The 18,632-nt window shown below is 35.5% G+C and overlaps 1 protein-coding gene across 3 annotated transcripts; it reads left to right on the top strand.

Annotated features, from left to right (window-relative positions):
• The first annotated feature begins 551 nt into the window (after nucleotides 1–551).
• slc34a2a (solute carrier family 34 member 2a) lies at nucleotides 552–9,257 on the top strand. 3 transcript variants are annotated; one of them, XM_067403203.1, is made up of 13 exons: nucleotides 552–612; nucleotides 1,919–1,982; nucleotides 2,081–2,191; nucleotides 2,564–2,692; nucleotides 4,493–4,636; nucleotides 4,924–5,035; nucleotides 5,732–5,927; nucleotides 6,171–6,266; nucleotides 6,376–6,463; nucleotides 6,587–6,754; nucleotides 6,885–7,001; nucleotides 7,667–7,791; nucleotides 8,282–9,257. In XM_067403203.1, exons 2-13 carry the CDS (start codon nucleotides 1,922–1,924, stop codon nucleotides 8,834–8,836), a joined length of 1,902 nt encoding a protein of 633 aa, XP_067259304.1. In that variant the 5' UTR covers nucleotides 552–612; nucleotides 1,919–1,921; the 3' UTR covers nucleotides 8,837–9,257. The 3 variants fall into 3 exon arrangements, with proteins under 3 accessions (XP_067259304.1, XP_067259303.1, XP_067259305.1); XM_067403202.1 differs by having other exon boundaries at nucleotides 553–827; XM_067403204.1 differs by having other exon boundaries at nucleotides 553–827; nucleotides 5,732–5,819.
• Nucleotides 9,258–18,632: the final 9,375 nt, after the last annotated feature.

The following is an 18,632-nucleotide window of genomic DNA, read 5'->3' on the forward strand; positions in this document are numbered from 1 at the left end:
CATTTTCAAATATTTTCAAATAGAAAACAGTTATTTTAAATTGTAATAATATTTCACAATATTTTTTTTTTTTTTACTGTATTTTTAATTAAATAAATGTAGCCTTGTTGAGCAGACGAAACTTCTTTTAAAAACATTAAAAATCTTAGTGGTTCCAAACTTTTGGACTGTGTATATACATACACACACATACATACTTCCTGGTGTGCATTTAAAAATAATGTTTACAATTCAAAATTTTCATATGCAAAACGTGACACAGTAGATAGTCACAGAGACAACTGTACTAACATCACAGGCGTCTTATGAGGACTTTCATATCACAAATGTTAAAACCAGACTGTCATTATCTGATGCCACCCTCGGACACCATGTGCATAAATGGACACACACACACACACACACACACGCACACACAAACCGACACACAGACTCCTCTGCCCAGTGCTATCACTGACGTGGTAAACCTTGGACAGGGGAATCCTAAATTATCTGCTGGGGGGCTATAAATGCCTCTGAACGAGCAGAGGCTGGACTGAGCCACTCTGAACAATAGCACAACTGGGACAGATCACCTGGACACGTGTGTCTCATCAAGTGGTCTCCTTCAAGGCAAGTGCCTCTGTTCAGGCTGTAGTTTTGTCAGCTGAGGTCTAAAAGAACTACCTTAAGGTGCACTGGGTTAAGGTGAGACAGGTAGAGAGGGAACGGTTCAGACCAGAGATAAGTCACGTACTGAACTCAAAGGCAGGTGAAGTGGGCTGAACATAAATAACCACGAACAGAAGTGTTTGGACAGCTTTAGCTTTGAGAATCTACACAATTGGGTGAGTGTTTTTATCTGTGAAAATGCCTTTATTCTGTAAAAAATAATTATGTGTATATGGTAACACTTTACAATAAGCTTCCATTAGTTAACTTTGATTAATGCATTAACTTTAAATAACAATTAACTAACAATATTTTTAATGTTAGTTAATATTTTATATAAATATGACTTTTAGTTCAAGTTAACTCCTTTACAAAAAATAATTTTTGATTTTAATAATGTATTAGTAAATGTTGAAATAACGTTAACTAGGACTGATAAATGCTTCATAACATAGAAATTGTCTATTAAATCAAATCATCTTAATAATTGTCATTGAATTCATCCTAAAATAACATGTTGTGCAACAGCATTTTTTCATTGTTTCTAGGAATATACTCAACACTTTCTATTATTCCAACCAGATAGTTTTACCATTTTTTCAAAGCTTTTTTAAAACAATAATATCCAAAAGATTAAATTCTGTTGTACTATTTATACATTAATATTTTAGCATTCATTCGATTTTAACTACATTTGAGTCACATAGTCATTCACATTCTGTTCGTTGTCAGTGCGGAAGCCTGTGTGGAAATTGTTTGGCACAGTACAGAAATCAATACAAAACCATGTGAGTTTGATCAATCGAGGAAGCTCTGATTATTGTGAAGCTCTCTGTGTTGCATCCACTTACAAAAAACAAATAGGGTGAATTCAGGTTGACTGGGACACTTTTTCCCAGTCATCTCACTGGCAAAAAGCTGATTCAATCAAAACACCTCATGTGAAACTAAATTTTATTATAATTCTTATAATGAATAATTTATCTGAATGATAGAAATCCATTACAGAAGACTTAATGAATAGTATATATTTATCTCTCATATCATATCTTATTTTTCCCACACCAATAAAACAATTTTATAATAGTAAAACACCCTTTTATCTTTATAGAACCTGACTGGGGTATGTGAGCATTATGAAAAAGGTTTCTTAGATAACATTACCATTACATTTGTAGAAAAGATGTCACAAGCCATTACAAACTCTTTAGTCCATAAAACTGAAAAGGCATCAATAAAACTGACAGAAATGATTTATATTTTACAGACAATGGCACCACGACCAAAGCAAGAGGATGAATCTGAAGGGAAGCCAACAGAAACACTTGACGGTATGTACAGTGAACATTTGGGTATAAAATGTGCATAAAAATCTAAACAAACCCCATTTTAAAAAGTTTCCATCTCTTTCCTTCACATGTTCTCTTAGTTCCACAAAAGAAGTGTCTGTCCATGGCCCCTGCTCTTTCCACAGCGGCTCTGATTGAGGATGATCCCTGGGACATGCCTGAATTGCAGGACACAGGGGTTAAATGGGCAGGTATGTTGAATGTTAGGCTGGCAGTGATTTTTAGTAACCTTTACCAAACGGAATATACATATTTTGTTTTTTCTTTATGAAGCCTATATATTTTCTAATTCCTTTAAACTATAAACATAGTCAAAACTTTGCTGAAATCTTGTTGTACAATCTTCTGCATGCCTGGCACAAAATAAAGGCCTTTTAGCATAAAATGTCTATGTTCAAGTCATATCTTTTTGCTGTGAAATTTAAGATTTTATATTGTTTTATATTTTTCAATGGTTGAATAGTTTTGTTTAAAAATGATTTCATATGTCAGGCTTTGCAGGGTTAAATAAATGATTAACAATTTTTGTCTTATTTGCTCCTTTCTGTTTGTAAATTGTCTAGATCTGGACACTAATGGGAAGATCTTGAGAGTTATAATCACAGTAGCAAAATTTATTGTGCTGGTTGGTTTGCTCTACATGTTTGTTTGCTCACTGGACATCCTCAGCTCAGCTTTCCAGCTTGTTGGAGGTAAACTCAGAAATACACAAAACATAACAGTTTTCAATGGTTCTTAGATTAAGTGAAGAATGTTCTTTATTGCTGTATAGCCTATATAGGGTTCATACTGGTGATACATTTAAATTCATGACAGTGCACTGGTTCTGAAAATTCATCAACATCATTTACCTACCCTCGTGTCATTCAAAATCTGTGGGCCTTAAAGGGATACTCCACCGTTTTTTCATATTAAACTATGCTATTCCCTTAACTAAGACGAGTTGATACATACCTCTCTCGTCTCAGTGCGGGCACTAAATCGCTGTCTTGCGGCGAAACTTTGTTAGCACTTAGCTTAGCCCAGTTCATTCAATAGGGGCCAAGCAGAGAAGCTACCAAACACCTCCACGTTTTCCCTATTTAAATACAGTTACTCGAGTAGTATAACTCGACCTAGGACGGTGACACAAAACAAAACGTTGCGCTTTTCTAAGCGTGTAAAATGGATAACTATATTGTATGGCGGAATACCATAGCAAGTGCTCGGGAGCACTTTGACTTTGCGCAGTAATATCTTCATTCGTGAAAAGTCCTCTCACCGGCCACCGCTCCCTCTCCTGTAAAAGTCTCGTTGGTTCTATTGACGGAAATGAGAGAGAGGAAGAGAGGGAGCGGCAGGATGGGAGGAGGATTACTGCGCCAAGTCAAAGTGCTCCCGAGCACTTGCTGTGGTATTCTGCCATACAATATAGTTATCTAGTCAAAGGCTAGAGTCAAACTTTTTTTGTTGTTTTAAAGGTGCCCTAGAACTTTTTTTTTAAAATATGTAATATAAGTCTAAGGTGTCCCCTGAATGTGTCTGTGAAGTTTCAGCTCAAAATACCCCATAGATTTTTTTTTCTTCATTTTTTTAACTTTAAATTTTTTTTAACTGCCTATTTTGGGGCATTTCAGGGTGTGTGGCCCTTTAAATCTGGTGCTCCATTCCCCAAGAGCTTGCGCTTGCCTTAAACAACATAAAAAAAGTTCAAACAGCTAATATAACCCTCAAAATGGATCTTTATAAAGTGTTCGTCATACAGATGTCTAATCGCGTAAGTAAGTACAGTGTTTATTTTGATGTTTACATTGATTCAGAATGAGTTTGAGGCTATGTTCCGTGGCTAACGGCTAATGCTACACTGTTGGAGAGATTTATAAAGAATGAAGTTGTGTTTATGAATTATACAGACTGCAAGTGTTTAATAATGAAAATAGTGATGACTCTTGTCTCCATGAATACAGTAAGAAACGATGGTAACTTTAACCACATTTAACAGTACATTAGCAACATGCTAACGAAACATTTAGAAAGACAATTTACAAATATCACTAAAAATATCATGTTATCATGGATCATGACAGTTATTATTGCTCCATCTGCCATTTTTTGCTATTGTTCTTGCTTGCTTACCTAGTCTTAATGATTCAGCTCTGCACATCCAGACATTAATACTGGCTGCCCTTGTCTAATGCCTTTCATAATGTTGGGAACATGGGCTGGCATATTCAAATATTGGGGCGTACACCCCGACTGTTACGTAACAGTCGGTATTATGTTGAGATTCGCCTGTTCTTCGAAGGTCTTTTAAACAAATGAGATTTATATAAGAAGGAGAAAACAATGGAGTTTGAGACTCACTGTATGTCATTTCCATGTACTGAACTCTTGTTATTTAACTATGCCGAGGTAAATTCAATTTTTGAATCTAGGGCACCTTTAATGGACCATTTTTAAAAATACAAACTTACTAAATTTGTTATGCGTAACAAGGATGTGCGTTTTCTCAGGGAAAACAGCAGGGGACATCTTCCAGGAGAATGAAGTGCTCTCAAACCCTTTGGCAGGCCTGGTAATTGGGATGCTGGTAACTCTCCTAGTCCAGAGCTCCAGCACCTCCTCATCTATTGTGGTCAGCATGGTCTCTTCTGGATGTGAGTATCAAAACTGATCATCAGAATGATTATGTGGCAAAAATGATGAAGAATGTAAAAAATGTAATCTAAAAAATGAAAGTTCATTGCAACATTAAATGGTCCTTTCTCTTACATTTGAGTCTTAAGCATATTCTTGAAGCAAAATGCTTGAACAGAATTGAATCAAATTGATCTGAATCAAGATTTCAGATTTGATGGATCACATTATTTAGTAAAGAATCATTTTCAGAGCAAATGTTGCAAGTATATCTAACTTTAAATAAATATAAACTACTTTTTAACAGTGCTGGAGGTCTCAACTGCTGTTCCTATTATTATGGGGACCAACATTGGCACATCAGTCACAAATACTGTTGTAGCCATGACACAAGTTAGCGACAGGAACAAGTTCCGCAGGTAAGAATAAAGCTTTAATATAAGGTTCATAATGTGTAGAGCGGCTTATAGTTGAAATGAACTGGTTTCATAATTGATTAACTTTATACAGTTATTGAACTGAACTGAATCAACACTGAACTGACTCTTTTTAGAGTTTGGGTTCTTTGCCATTGGCTTGTTTAGTTGGGTTTAAAAGACAAAATATTCAGTAATATTGATTTGACTAGACTTATACTGTTGGATAGGGAACAAAAAACATGAATTGAGCTGGATGATGACATTCTTCTGCAGAACTTCTTTATAGCCGAATCAACTTAGTTTCATAATTGACTAATTTTACAACATCGACACTGTTATTGAAATCAACTGAAACTTCAGTAGAGCTGCTTATAGCTGAATTTAACCCATTTCTGATGAACTTTACAGAGTTATTGAACTGAACTAAATCAACACTGAACTGACTTGAGATCAATAATGACACTATATAATGACTGTACAGGCAGAATTCGAATTTGTCTCATATTTGATGAAGTTTCTATCACTGATTCTGTTATTTTCCTGTTTATTACTGTGGAGCTGCTTTGAAACTACAGTATTGTATAAAGTGCTATATTAAAAAAAGCGCCTTGACTTATTGTATCATGACTGGATTTCAGTTTTTAAGAGAGAAATTCTGGAATAGTTCATCCAAAAAATCAACTTTTCTGTGTCCAGGGCATTTGCGGGAGCCACAGTGCATGATTTCTTTAACTGGCTTTCTGTCCTGGTGCTGTTGCCACTGGAAATTGCCTCAGGTTACCTGGTGAGGCTCACAGGCCTCATAGTGACTTCATTTAATATCCAGAGTGGAGAAAATGCACCAGCCCTTCTGAATGTTATCACTGACCCGCTCACCCAATCTATCATTGAGGTATGTATGAGTGTGTGTGTGTGTGTGTGTGTGTGTGAGTTCTGTCGGTATGTTGAAAGAAGCTAACATTAAAAACAGGACAAGAATAGAGTGAATTACATCACACACACTTATATTGCCCTTCTGTACAGTACAAAGATACAAGGGTTGTTATTCACAAAGAGAGAGATAAATAGTCACCTTAAATACTTAGGAGATTAGGAGCATAATAATAATAATTCATATTTTAAATGTCATTTTCAGCTGGATGAGTCTGTGATAAGCGACATTGCCACTGGAGACCCTGAAGCCAAAAACAAATCTCTTATCAAGGTCTGGTGCCAGACAGCCTCAAACACGGTAATTTTTCTAATCAATGCAATGTGCAAGATGGAAGAAAAAAAAATGCCATTATATTTTGCCAAAATACTGGGGTTTTCTGATAATTGATGTTATGTTTTTTTTCTAGACTCTCCAGAATGTGACAGCAACAAATTGCAGTGACTATTATTGTTGGGAATTGAAAAATGTTACAGAAATTATAAACATTAAAAAATGTGAGTTTAAAATTGACACCCATTTTCACTGATATTGAGCAATAATTCTGACTAAAGAGTACTGCATGATACAGAAACAAGCAGGCACTCTCACTCATCTGTGGTCTCTCTCTATTCAAACAGGCAATCACATCTTTGTAAACACAAGCCTTTCTGACATGGCGGTGGGTCTGATTCTACTGGCTTGTTCTCTGCTCGCCCTGTGCACTTGCCTTATTTTGATCGTGAAACTGCTGAACTCAATGCTCAAGGGCCAGGTTGCTGTTGTCATCAAGAAGATAATGAACACTGGTCAGCATCCTTGAGATACATTAGAACCAGAGAGCAGATTTAGAAGTTAACTTCAGTAAAAATAAGCCAAAAAAAGGAAAAATAATCACCTGATATTATTCTGACTGTTATTCATTTTTTGTATGCACAGATTTTCCATTTCCATTTGCATGGCTGACTGGATACATTGCAATTCTGGTTGGAGCAGGAATGACCTTTATTGTCCAGAGCAGTTCTGTCTTTACCTCGGCTATAACTCCTCTTGTTGGTCAGTACAACTATCTACCTATTCATTGTCTTTAAATAAGGTATTATGATCAATTTTGTTATTCAAAGTTTGGCATTATTTTTTAATCACCCATACCTGATTTAATCAGACCAATTTGTGAACAAATCATTAAAATGTGTTTTGTAAACCAGATCAACTGATTCAATGAAAAGATTTGGGAGAATGATTCATAAGAACGATTCATTCATGTTAATGAACTGGACATCTCATGAATGTACCAAAGAGAACAAAAATGGATAGCAACTTAAATTTTAGTCTGTTCCTCTTAGTCTGTTCCTTTAGTATAAAAGTCATATGTACTGCTGTTAGTTTTGCATAAATGTCTTAAACTTTTAGGATATTTGCAGCTTAAAACTTGATTACAATTGCATTAAAAGAAAGTCATATTACTGTTTGGAATGACATGAGGGTGAATAAACAATACCATAATTTTTGGCTTTAAGACCAAAAATATGTTTGTTCTGTTCTGTATTACCTCTTTTTGTTTCACTTATCTTTCTGTAAATTAATGGGAAATCAATTTGCCTGCTTTTTTTGAAGAACATTTGAGTGTATTTTATTATTTAACAACCCAAACTTTTAAAGCATAGCAGTTGGAAGTTGACGTGTGTGTAAAGTGACACTTGCGTTCTTTTCGATCTCAGGTATTGGTGTTATAAAAATTGAAAGGGTATATCCTCTTTCTCTGGGATCCAATATTGGAACAACTACCACTGCAATATTAGCCGCAATGGCTAGTCCAGGGGAAACACTTGGAAATTCATTACAGGTTAGCATGACATGCAAATATTTTCAAGCATAATCCCAATCACTCATACACTCAAACAGCAAAATCCCCAGAGTTAAATCAACTCTGCTCAGAGAACATGTGGTCCCTCTCTACATCGAGTTAAAATAACAACGAAGAAGAGTTAAAGTTAATGAGATAAAATGCTGTTTGTGGAGTTGTTTAATCAGATCTTTAGAGACTGAATGTTTTTTATCTTCAGTTGAGTTCATCTTAGGCTGTGGCTGGAAGTCAGATGCAGTTCTTGTGTTTCTCTTCAGTGATTCTGCTTGTTAACAGCAGGTGTTCATCACTACTGCTCAATCATCACTTAATTAATCATTTAATTATCTCATTAACTTTAACTCTGCTTCATTGTTACTTTAACACTAAATAGAGAGAGACCATGTGTATTTTTGAGCAGAGTTGATTTAACTCTGGGGATTTTGCTGTGCAGTCCATAACCTAAAGGTGTAACTCTTCTCTCCATTAGATCGCCTTGGTTCATCTCTTCTTCAACCTCTCTGGGATTTTGCTGTGGTACCCAATCCCTTTCACACGTATCCCCATTCGAATGGCAAAGGCTCTTGGTCAAATAACAGCCGAGTACCGTTGGTTTTCAGGCTTTTACATCATCTTCTGCTTCTTCGCTTTACCTCTATTCGTCTTTGGCCTTTCTTTGGCTGGTTGGCAGGTCCTTGTGGGGGTTCTTGTTCCCATAGTGGCTGTTCTGATCTTCGCTATCATTGTTAATATTCTACAGAAGCACAAACCTCAGTGGCTTCCTTCCGCTCTCCGGTCTTGGAACTTCCTCCCTCTTTGGGCCCACTCTCTTGAACCATGGGATAGAGTGGTTTCCATAATAGCTGCTCGCTGCTGCTGTTGCTGCAAGTGCTGCAATGTTACGGAAGAAGATGAAGAGAAGGGAAAGCATGAAAATATGGATCATGGAATAGAGATGTATGATAATCCGACAATGACTGATGAGATCAAGGAGGCCAAGAAAACATCAGACAGTTGTGAAATCCTCAAGGCAACCTCTTTATAGAGATTAACAGAGCACTATGGGTTATTACCTATCATATCCAACTCAAACTGGAATAGTTTTGTTAATACTTGAAGTTGACAGTAAGTTATATCAGTGGACTTAACAGGAAGAATAAAGAGAAAACCAGTATATTTAATTTCACCATTTATTTTTAAAGTCTTAAATGTATATTTGACATTTTTATACAAAGATTCTATTTTGTACAGGACATTGTAAATGTTATTGTTAAATATACAATCTTATGTTACACACTGTGAGATTTTTTTGATTATTCTTTTACATGTATCAACATGAAATGCATAATTTTATTTTTAATACCTCTAGTTGGAAATAAACATGTTTTAAATCAGAGTGTTCTGTGCATTATTCTCCATTTTACTGTTGTCCTTTTATTTATTTAACATGGGCCCATACTGTAAAAAAATGCCATGATTTTAGAATATTAAGCTGTAATTTCTTGCAGTAAATTACTGTATTCGTAATTTTAATAGTGTTACAAAACATAACTGGTTGCACTGTGATACATGGAGAAAGTAAGATTTGTAACTTTTATGTCTGATCATGTATTTAGTACTGTGCCGTACAAATATTTTACTGTATAGTACAGAAATAATATAATTTTTTATAAACAAGGAATTAATGTTGTTATTGTTAATCATTGTGATTCTACAGGACAATGTCTTTGTCATTTCCTGCTCTTGTTCACTGTATGTGAAGTCAATGTATTTTGTAATTTAATTGTGATGAATTCTAGAAAACTTTTACAACTTTTGTAACTTACATAAGTGCGGACCCCATCCAAATGATGACCAAAACGTTACTGAGGTTTTATTAAGTTTATTGCATCTGTTTTCACTCCAAATCAATCACCACAAAAGCTAAACATAACAGACATTACAGAGCACAAGAAGTGCACATTAAACTCTCTCTCTCTCCATTGCATTATCATCAACATACAGCGAATTACTCAAAACACTTATTACAACTAACAGTTAACAAATACATACATATCTTATGCCTTTTCTATTGTCTTTATGTAGGCCTGCTGAATGTTAAATGGATCCAATCCATGTTTATTAAAAATTATTTAATGATGCAGCAATAAACCTGCTAATATATTTTAATCCAGGTGTTTTTGAATTTTGCTTATTTAAAACTTGATAAAAAATACTATCTATTTTGATGACAAAATTTGAAATAAGAAAGGAATTGACAAATATCGGTATCAGCCAATAATTGTTTGTTAATATCGGCATCGGTATTGGCCCCAAAAAATCATATTGGTGCATCCCTAATATATATATATATATTTAAAACATAATTATTTCTTATTTATTTCTTATTTAAACATAGTTGTTTCTTTTCAAATATCTGATCTCTGTGACCTATATATTTGTATTTTATACATGTATGTATTAATATTATTAATTTAGTGCATTCAGTTTGTTGGGGATTTTAGGGGCAAATAATCAGGGCTTGAGCAGCATTATTGTCTGGACTGGATCCAAATACAGCACAGCTAGTGTAGCCAGATTCTCACAGACACACACACACACACACACACACACACACACACACACACACACACACACACACACACACACACACACCCCACACACACACACACATAAATGCCAATATAGAACTTTTATTTTTGTAGAGTGTATGTTGGTTCTTTTTAGTGAGTTAAAATCATGCTAAACCAGTGTGGTCTGATTCACAAACAAATTCAAAAACACTCTGAATGAACTATGTCGAAGCAGTCACTGAATCGACATCTGATATAATGAACTGCAAGCTCATTAGAAACATGTTGGACAGAACACTTGGAAAATCATTTACAAATGAAAGGAAGGTTTAAGTGCTGCCAGCTGGAAAACAGAATTCTGATTTGGGAACTTTGTGCGTTCTGCCCAACCCAGGTTGAGAAAATTTTGTTTCTTTCAGATGAAAATGAAGATGGATATACATGTCTCCTCTTCGAATATATGTGCCATCTACTCAATCTTTTTTTTTTTTTTGCAGAAGTAACTGGGCACAGATTTTGGGCTGTCTTTCACCAGTAAGCAGGGAGTTGAATCAATTAAAGCTGAATAGGATGATCAATTAAACTGATCAGATGTCATTTTTTCTGGGTCTATAAAAGAAATATCAACCTTTTTTTTTTACCTCAGCAAGTCACATTGTCCTTGTCACCCCTCATTTGCTGATTTGTGCAATATAATATTCCCCTCGATATTATCTCTTCCTCTACCATAGTTAATGATTCTTCTTCTCTGAGCCTCATTATCAGCCGCATCTTCCCTGTTCTTGTACGTTATCGGACAAACTCATGATGCATCAGAATTTTTATGGCCAGTGGGTAGATTTGAGGCTATTAACTCAAGCTTTGTCTGTTACCTGTTTCATCCTCTATCAACCTGTTTATGGTACACCGCTATTTAAAGACCTTCTTCATAAAGAAATGAAGTTGTAGATGATGAAAGTTGTTAAAGTTGGGAATGAATTGATAATAACTGGAGTAAAGCAAAGTCAGAGAAAGATGCTATTAGGTGAGGGGGAACTGCTTTGCCCTTTTTGGCCATATCTTTATGGTTAGACATGTTATCCTGCAGTGGAGTCTATCAGCAATATTAGAGATTACTAAGTCCTATAAGAACCCTGCTGTGTCATTTGTGCTTTCCTCAATAATAAAAGATCACTAATGATTAAATGTGATAACTTCTTGGAATTGACTCAACTCGTTTGAATTGACTGTTGTTGAATTATTTGAAAGTCTTGCTTTCAATTTAGATATTAATTATTTTCGTATAGTATTCTGAATATTATTTTATTTTATATAGAATTAAAAAATAATCATGTTTTATTTCAATCAATTTAGTTTTAATCTACATAAAAACCTACCGTTCAACCTACTGTTTAGCAAACACAGCTGAACATTCCTGTTGACGTCAATTTGATAAATTGCCAATTTGTTGACTAATACCTAAAGAGCCTTAGACATCTGAACAAGTGTAGAGCCTCCCTGAGAGTAACCTGAGGTTAAAGCCTTTAAGGACAATTAGTAATATACAAGATTTCAATCTCAGCAATTCTTGTTGCTGCTTGTTCCCTTGTGCTCCTTGGGAACCTTGAGTGACAGCTCATGATATAATTATATAGTGACTGCCGAATTTCATTATGAATGAATTATATAGTGACTCCGCCAACATTATACAATTACAGGATCAATGAAATTACATAAATATATATATATATATATATACAGTGGTGTGAAAAAGTGTTTGCCCCTTGCTGATTTTTTATTTTTTTTTGCATGTTTGTCACACTTTAATGGTTCAGATCATCAAACAAATTTAAATATTAATCAAAGATAACACAAGTAAACACAACATGCAAACCCACATGGCCCTGTGTGAAAAAGTACTTGCCCCCATAATCTTATAACTGGTTGGGCCACCCTTAGCAGCAACAACTGCAATCAAGTGTTTGTGATAACTTGCAATGAGTCTGTTACAGCACTTTGGAGGAATTTTGGCCCACTCATCTTTGCAGAATTGTTGCAGAAGAATTGTTGTAGAATTTGCAGCCACATTGGAGGGTTTTCGGGCATGAACCGCCTTTTTAAGGTCATGCCACAGCATCTCAATAGGACTGAGGTCAGGACATTGACTAGGCCACTCCAAAGTCTTCATTTTGTTTTTCTTCAGCCATTCAAAGGTGGACTTGCTGGTGTGTTTTGGATCATTGTCCTGCTGCAGAACCCAAGTTCAATTCAGCTTGAGGTCACGAACAGATGGCCGGACATTGTCCTTCAGGATTTTTTGGTAGACAGCAGAATTCATGGTTCCATTTATCATTTAGCCCCAGACCATCACACTACCACCACCATATTTTATTGTTGGTATGATGTTCTTTTTCTGAAATGCCAGACATAATGGGACACACACCTTCCAAAAAGTTCAACTTTTGTGTCGTCAGTCCACAGAGTATTTTCCCGAAAGTCTTGGGGATCATCAAGATGTTTTCTGGCAAAACTGAGACAAGCCTTTATGTTCTTTTTGCTCAGCAGCGGTTTTCATCTTGGAACTCTGCCATACAGGCCATTTTAACCAGTCTCTTTCTTATGGTGGAGTCATGAACACTGATCTAAACTGAGGCAAGTGAAGCCTGCAGTTCTTTGGATGTGGGGTCTTTTGTGACCTCTTGGATGAGTCGTCGCTGCGCTCTTGGGGTAATTTTGGTCGGCATGCCTCTCCTGGGAAGGTTAACCACTGTTCCATGTTTTCGCCATTTGTGGATAATGGCTCTCACTGTGGTTCACTGGAGTCTCAAAGCTTTAGAAATGGCTTTATAACCTTTTCCAGACTGACAATTACTTTCTCATTTGTTCCTTAATTTCTTTGGATCTAAACATGATGTGTAGTTTTGGAGGATCTTTTGGTCTACTTCACTTTGTCAGGCAGGTCGATAGCAAACAGGTGTGGCAGTAATCAGGCCTGGGTGTGGCTAGAGAAACTGAAACTTTGATTGTTCTTTGATTCAAAGTGTGACAAACATGCAAAAAAATAAATAAAAAAATAAACAAATCAGGAAGGGGGGCAACACTTATATATATATATATATATATATATATATATATATATATATATATAGACACTATATATAGACACTATATATATATATATATATATATATATATATATATATACACTATATATATATAGACACTATATATATATAGACACTATATAAAAATATATAGGTCTAAGTGTGTATTGTTAAAATGTTGAATGAAATGGTTTCTAGTCCAAATTTTGAATTTTTACAGTTCCAGTAAAAATTACTACAATTTAAAGATGCCCCCTGTTCATATCTAGAGATATATCACACTGAGTAATAAGATATTAGAAGATAATAATTAGGTAGGCGGGTAATCTTAATGTTAAATGATCCAAGAGATCATGTTCCAATATAATAAACTTGGACAATCTGTCCTTAAACCTTTGATCTTTTAGTGTAATTAGTAAGGGGTAACTTGAGGGTTAAATGCCTACATAATGCTATTAAGGGGCACTTCTCAGAATTGTATTGTTTAAATGACACATGGCCTACTGGTACCAGGTAGTGACATTGATATTTCCTTGATCGAATTTTGATCAAGTATATATATTCAAATTGCTAGTAAATTTTGTAGAAATGTGTATGTATGTCCACAAAATATTCTTAAAATGTAATATCCACACAATTATGTAGCTTTAGTCATTAAAATTTACCCAAAGGCTTAATGAACTCTTGAACTCATTGCCGTTCATATAATGAGAGACAAGATACATAATCGTTATGTAAGTAGTCATTTAGCAGAAACATTATCAATAATGTCCCATTTGCTTCTTACAAATCAAGTTGAGCCTTGTTCAGGGATCTGATGATAATGGCTTGCTCCTTGAGCAGATCAAACTAGCAACCTTCTGATTACAAACCATATATATACATAATTAATATTAAGCTACATTTTGTTGTTTTGAGTTTAAAAAGTGCCACTCAGTTAAAACCGAAGAGACGTTTTTGATTGATTGTGGAATGTGTTACACCTCCGTGAAGTTGGCACCCCATAAAGCGAAATAATCCCCAAAAATATGTCATTCGTTTGTGCTACGTTTGTGCTGATTTGTGCCGCAAAAACGAACGTTTGTGCTGGTTTGGTGTTTGAGATATTAAGCATTATTTTTTTTGGTCGTGTGACGTCATTCTCCACCCCATGTCGTTCAAATCGCTTCAAACCGGTGCCATTCGTTTGTTCTCGATTTGTGCTGGTTTGTGCCGCTAAAACAAACACTGTAACTGTTTTCCTTCCACAGATATAACAAATATAATTCGGGAGCTGTGACGTCATTCTCCACCCCACTTCGTCTAAATCGCACGAAACTGGTGTCGTTCGTTTGTGCTCGATTTGTGCTGGTTTGTGCCGTTAAAACAAACACTGTATCTGTTTTCCTTCCACAGATATAACAAATATAATTTGGGAGCTGTGACGTCCACCCCATGTCGGTCAAATCGCTTCAAACTGGTACCATTCGTTCGATTTGTGCTGGTTTGTGCCGTTAAAACAAACACCGTATCAAAGACCTCTTCTTAAATATAACGAAAAAATGTTTTATTAACAGTTATGTAGCCTAACTCTCCACACCCCATGCCATCCATATTGCTCCAACACGGTATTGTTCGTTTGTGCCGGTTTGTGCCGTTAAAAGAATCCCTGTAATTGATTACCCCTTTTTTTTTTTTTTTTTAAATATATATATATATATATATATATATATATATATATATATATATATATATATATATATATATATATATATATATATAGGCCTAATAATAAAAAAAAATCTCCTCCCCGTCATCTTAAATCGTTCCAAAATGGTGCTGTTCGTTTGTCCAGGTTTGTGCCGTTGAAAAGTACCCCTTCTTAAATGGACTAAATTTGTGCCAGATATTGTCACAACCACTTAGGCCTACATGTTACCTGACTACTTCTGGAACCAGGCGTGTTCTATGCTGTGCTATAGCACTGGGACAGATATTTGAATAAATAATTATAATAAAATACAATACCATTGCATGGTAAATTTTCAAATACATGTTTAACGTCTTTCTGCGCCCTTCAAAAACATTAAACAATGCATAAAGGTCTGCATACGGAAAAGATGTATGCACTGAGACTAAAAAAGTCATGTGTGCAGGGTAATTTACAGGTTAATTTAAAATTTGTTTGGCACGTCAGAGAAGGGAATTATTTTATTAATTATTGTGCAATCAAGAAACCCAGAGGAACGCGTGTATAACATTTGAACACATCGATTCGCATCTTCCGCGGACAAAGATAAAACGCTGCAACTAACAGGCCTCTTGTGGAACTGCTTATGCTCAGATTATTTCATCATCTAACTGCAATTCACCTTTCAAACAAACACAGACTTTAATCACTGTCCATGTAAAGTAGCCTATAGGCGAAGGCAATTTTCTTTAAATAAAACAATAATAATGAAGAAAAAAAAACAAATACACTGTATAAAGTGAATTGCAATTGTTACATTAAATAGAACGAGTTAACGGATAAAATTAGTGTTGTTTATAAATTAATTCATATGATTTTGAGTCCTTGTTTTTCCCTTCTTGACTGGAACCAGTTAATTAGGCCAAGGTGTTTAGATTAGACTACTTTATGTTTAGATGTTTAGATTGACTGTTAGACTATATTTCGATAATAATCAGGCTGCAAATCAAATTGTATGTCATTTATAGCTCATTCACCAAACAGTCGCAATTGTTTGTGCCGATAAAAGTTTTATTTGCTGCTTCGGTTTATAAATATTAGACATTGATTGAATTGAATGACACTGAAATCACTTAGGAGCAATGTGATTTCAAATTAAGTCTCTGCTTTCCTCCTTTTCAGTGACAAGCGCGTGTCAGAAACGGAAAGTTGTGCAGCATCTGTACGTGTAATTCGTTCAATTAATTAGCCTACGTCGAAAAAAAATGCTTTATTTAAATTTGTTTCGAATGTGTGGGCGGCCCCTAAAATACTCATTTTGGCTATATGTGGTCTAAAACAACATTGAGGAAATTTTTATTTAAAATAATTGGTTTTAAAACCTCCATGATGCAACATGTTTCACTCACTATTACAAGAAGATTTTTTATTTTTTATAAATAACAATTTGTGTTTCATTGGAAAAACCCAAAATATCAGAAAACAATGGAAGGGATCGCGCCGGCGCCTCCGCGGACAGAGAAGTGTGTTGTTGTGCTCTGCACGAGACAGCTACAGTAGCAAGAAATATATGAAACAACCAAATAGAAAAATTGTAACTAATATACAGAGCTGTAGCCTACATCAGATGAACTGCGTGATGGGACATGCAAGACATGCTGAGTTTGATTTGTGTATGATGATTTGTGTACCGGGAGTAGTATTTTCTATGATGATTCCATATTTCTTTGAAATATGAAACTGTTATTCTTGTTTTTGTTTGTTTCTTTGTTTGTTTTTACATATTATGAGAGAAAAGAGTCCGATGTTTTTATTCAATCTTTTTTCGTTTTTGGCTAAATATTTTACAAGTGTAAAGTTAGGCTAAAAGTAAACATTTATTTAACCTTTTACTTGAAGACTTAAAATAGATTATTTAGGCTATTAAGCTTTTCTGATTCTTCATTCAGGCTAGTGAGTTAATGCCTGTAATTCAATGTCTTACATTTTAAAAACCGAAGCAGCACAAACGAAAATTTCGCCGGCACAAACCAGCACAAACAAATGAGACAGTTTTGGCCAAATTTGGAGCATGTGGGGGGGCTGAGTGACCTGAAAATGACCTATACATTTTTTTTTTTTTTATATTTTAAAAACCAAAGCAGCACAAACGAAACCTGTTACCGACACAAACGATTTCGAGCAAATTTGGAGCATGTGGGGGGCACCGGTTTTAAGCAAACTGAATGTAAAAAACATTTTTCGCTAGGCCAACTTTATATTTAAGATTGTCATTGTTGCTTTTTTTTTTTTTAACGGCACAAACTGAGCACAAACGAACAGCACCATTTTGTAAAGATTTAAGAAGACATGGGGTGGAAATGATTTGGTTTTTATTTTATTTTTTATTTTTAAGTCAAAAAGTCATCATTTAGGGATTCTTTTAACGGCACAAATCGAGCACAAACGAACAATACCGGGTTGGAGCAATTTGGATGGCATGGGGTGTGGAGAGTTAGGCTACATAGCCTAACTGTTCATAAAACATTTTTTCGTTATATTTAAGAAGAGGTCTTAGATACGGTGTTTGTTTTAACGGCACAAACCAGAACAAATCGAGCACAAACGAACGTCACCAGTTTTGTGCGATTTAGACGAAGTGGGGTGGAGAATGACGTCACTGCTCCCGAATTAAATTTGTTATATCTGTGGAAGGAGAACAGATAGTGTTTGTTTTAACGGCACAAACCAGCACAAATCGAGCACAAACGAACGACACCAGTTTCGTGCGATTTAGACGAAGTGGGGTGGAGAATGACGTCACTGCTCCCGAATTAAATTTGTTATATCTGTGGAAGGAGAACAGATAGTGTTTGTTTTAACGGCACAAACCAGCACAAATCGAGCACAAACGAACGACACCAGTTTCGTGCGATTTAGACGAAGTGGGGTGGAGAATGACGTCACAGCTCCCGAATTAAATTAGTTATATCTGTGGAAGGAGAACAGATACAGTGTTTGTTTTAACGGCACAAACCAGCACAAATCGAGCACAAACGAACGACACCAGTTTCGTGCGATTTAGACGAAGTGGGGTGGAGAATGACGTCACAGCTCCCGAATTAAATTAGTTATATCTGTGGAAGGAGAACAGATACAGTGTTTGTTTTAACGGCACAAACCAGCACAAATCGAGCACAAACGAATGGCACCGGTTTGAAGCGATTTGAACGACATGGGGTGGAGAATGACGTCACACGACCAAAAAAATAATGCTTAATATCTCAAACACCAAACCAGCACAAACGTTCGTTTTTGCGGCACAAATCAGCACAAACGTAGCACAAACGAATGACATATTTTTGGGGATTATTTCGCTTTATGGGGTGCCAACTTCACGGAGTTATGTGTTACCCTTCAGTATTAGATTTGCTCCTTCCATATCTTTTTTTTTTTAAATCTAGGATAAAAACTTACCTTTTTGAGCTAGCATATGGATAAGCATGAAATGTATTGTATTGTGTGTTTTGTTTTTAT

Source organism: Chanodichthys erythropterus, chromosome 12 (assembly GCF_024489055.1).
Source record: "Chanodichthys erythropterus isolate Z2021 chromosome 12, ASM2448905v1, whole genome shotgun sequence".
NCBI classification, from domain to species: domain Eukaryota; kingdom Metazoa; phylum Chordata; class Actinopteri; order Cypriniformes; family Xenocyprididae; genus Chanodichthys; species Chanodichthys erythropterus.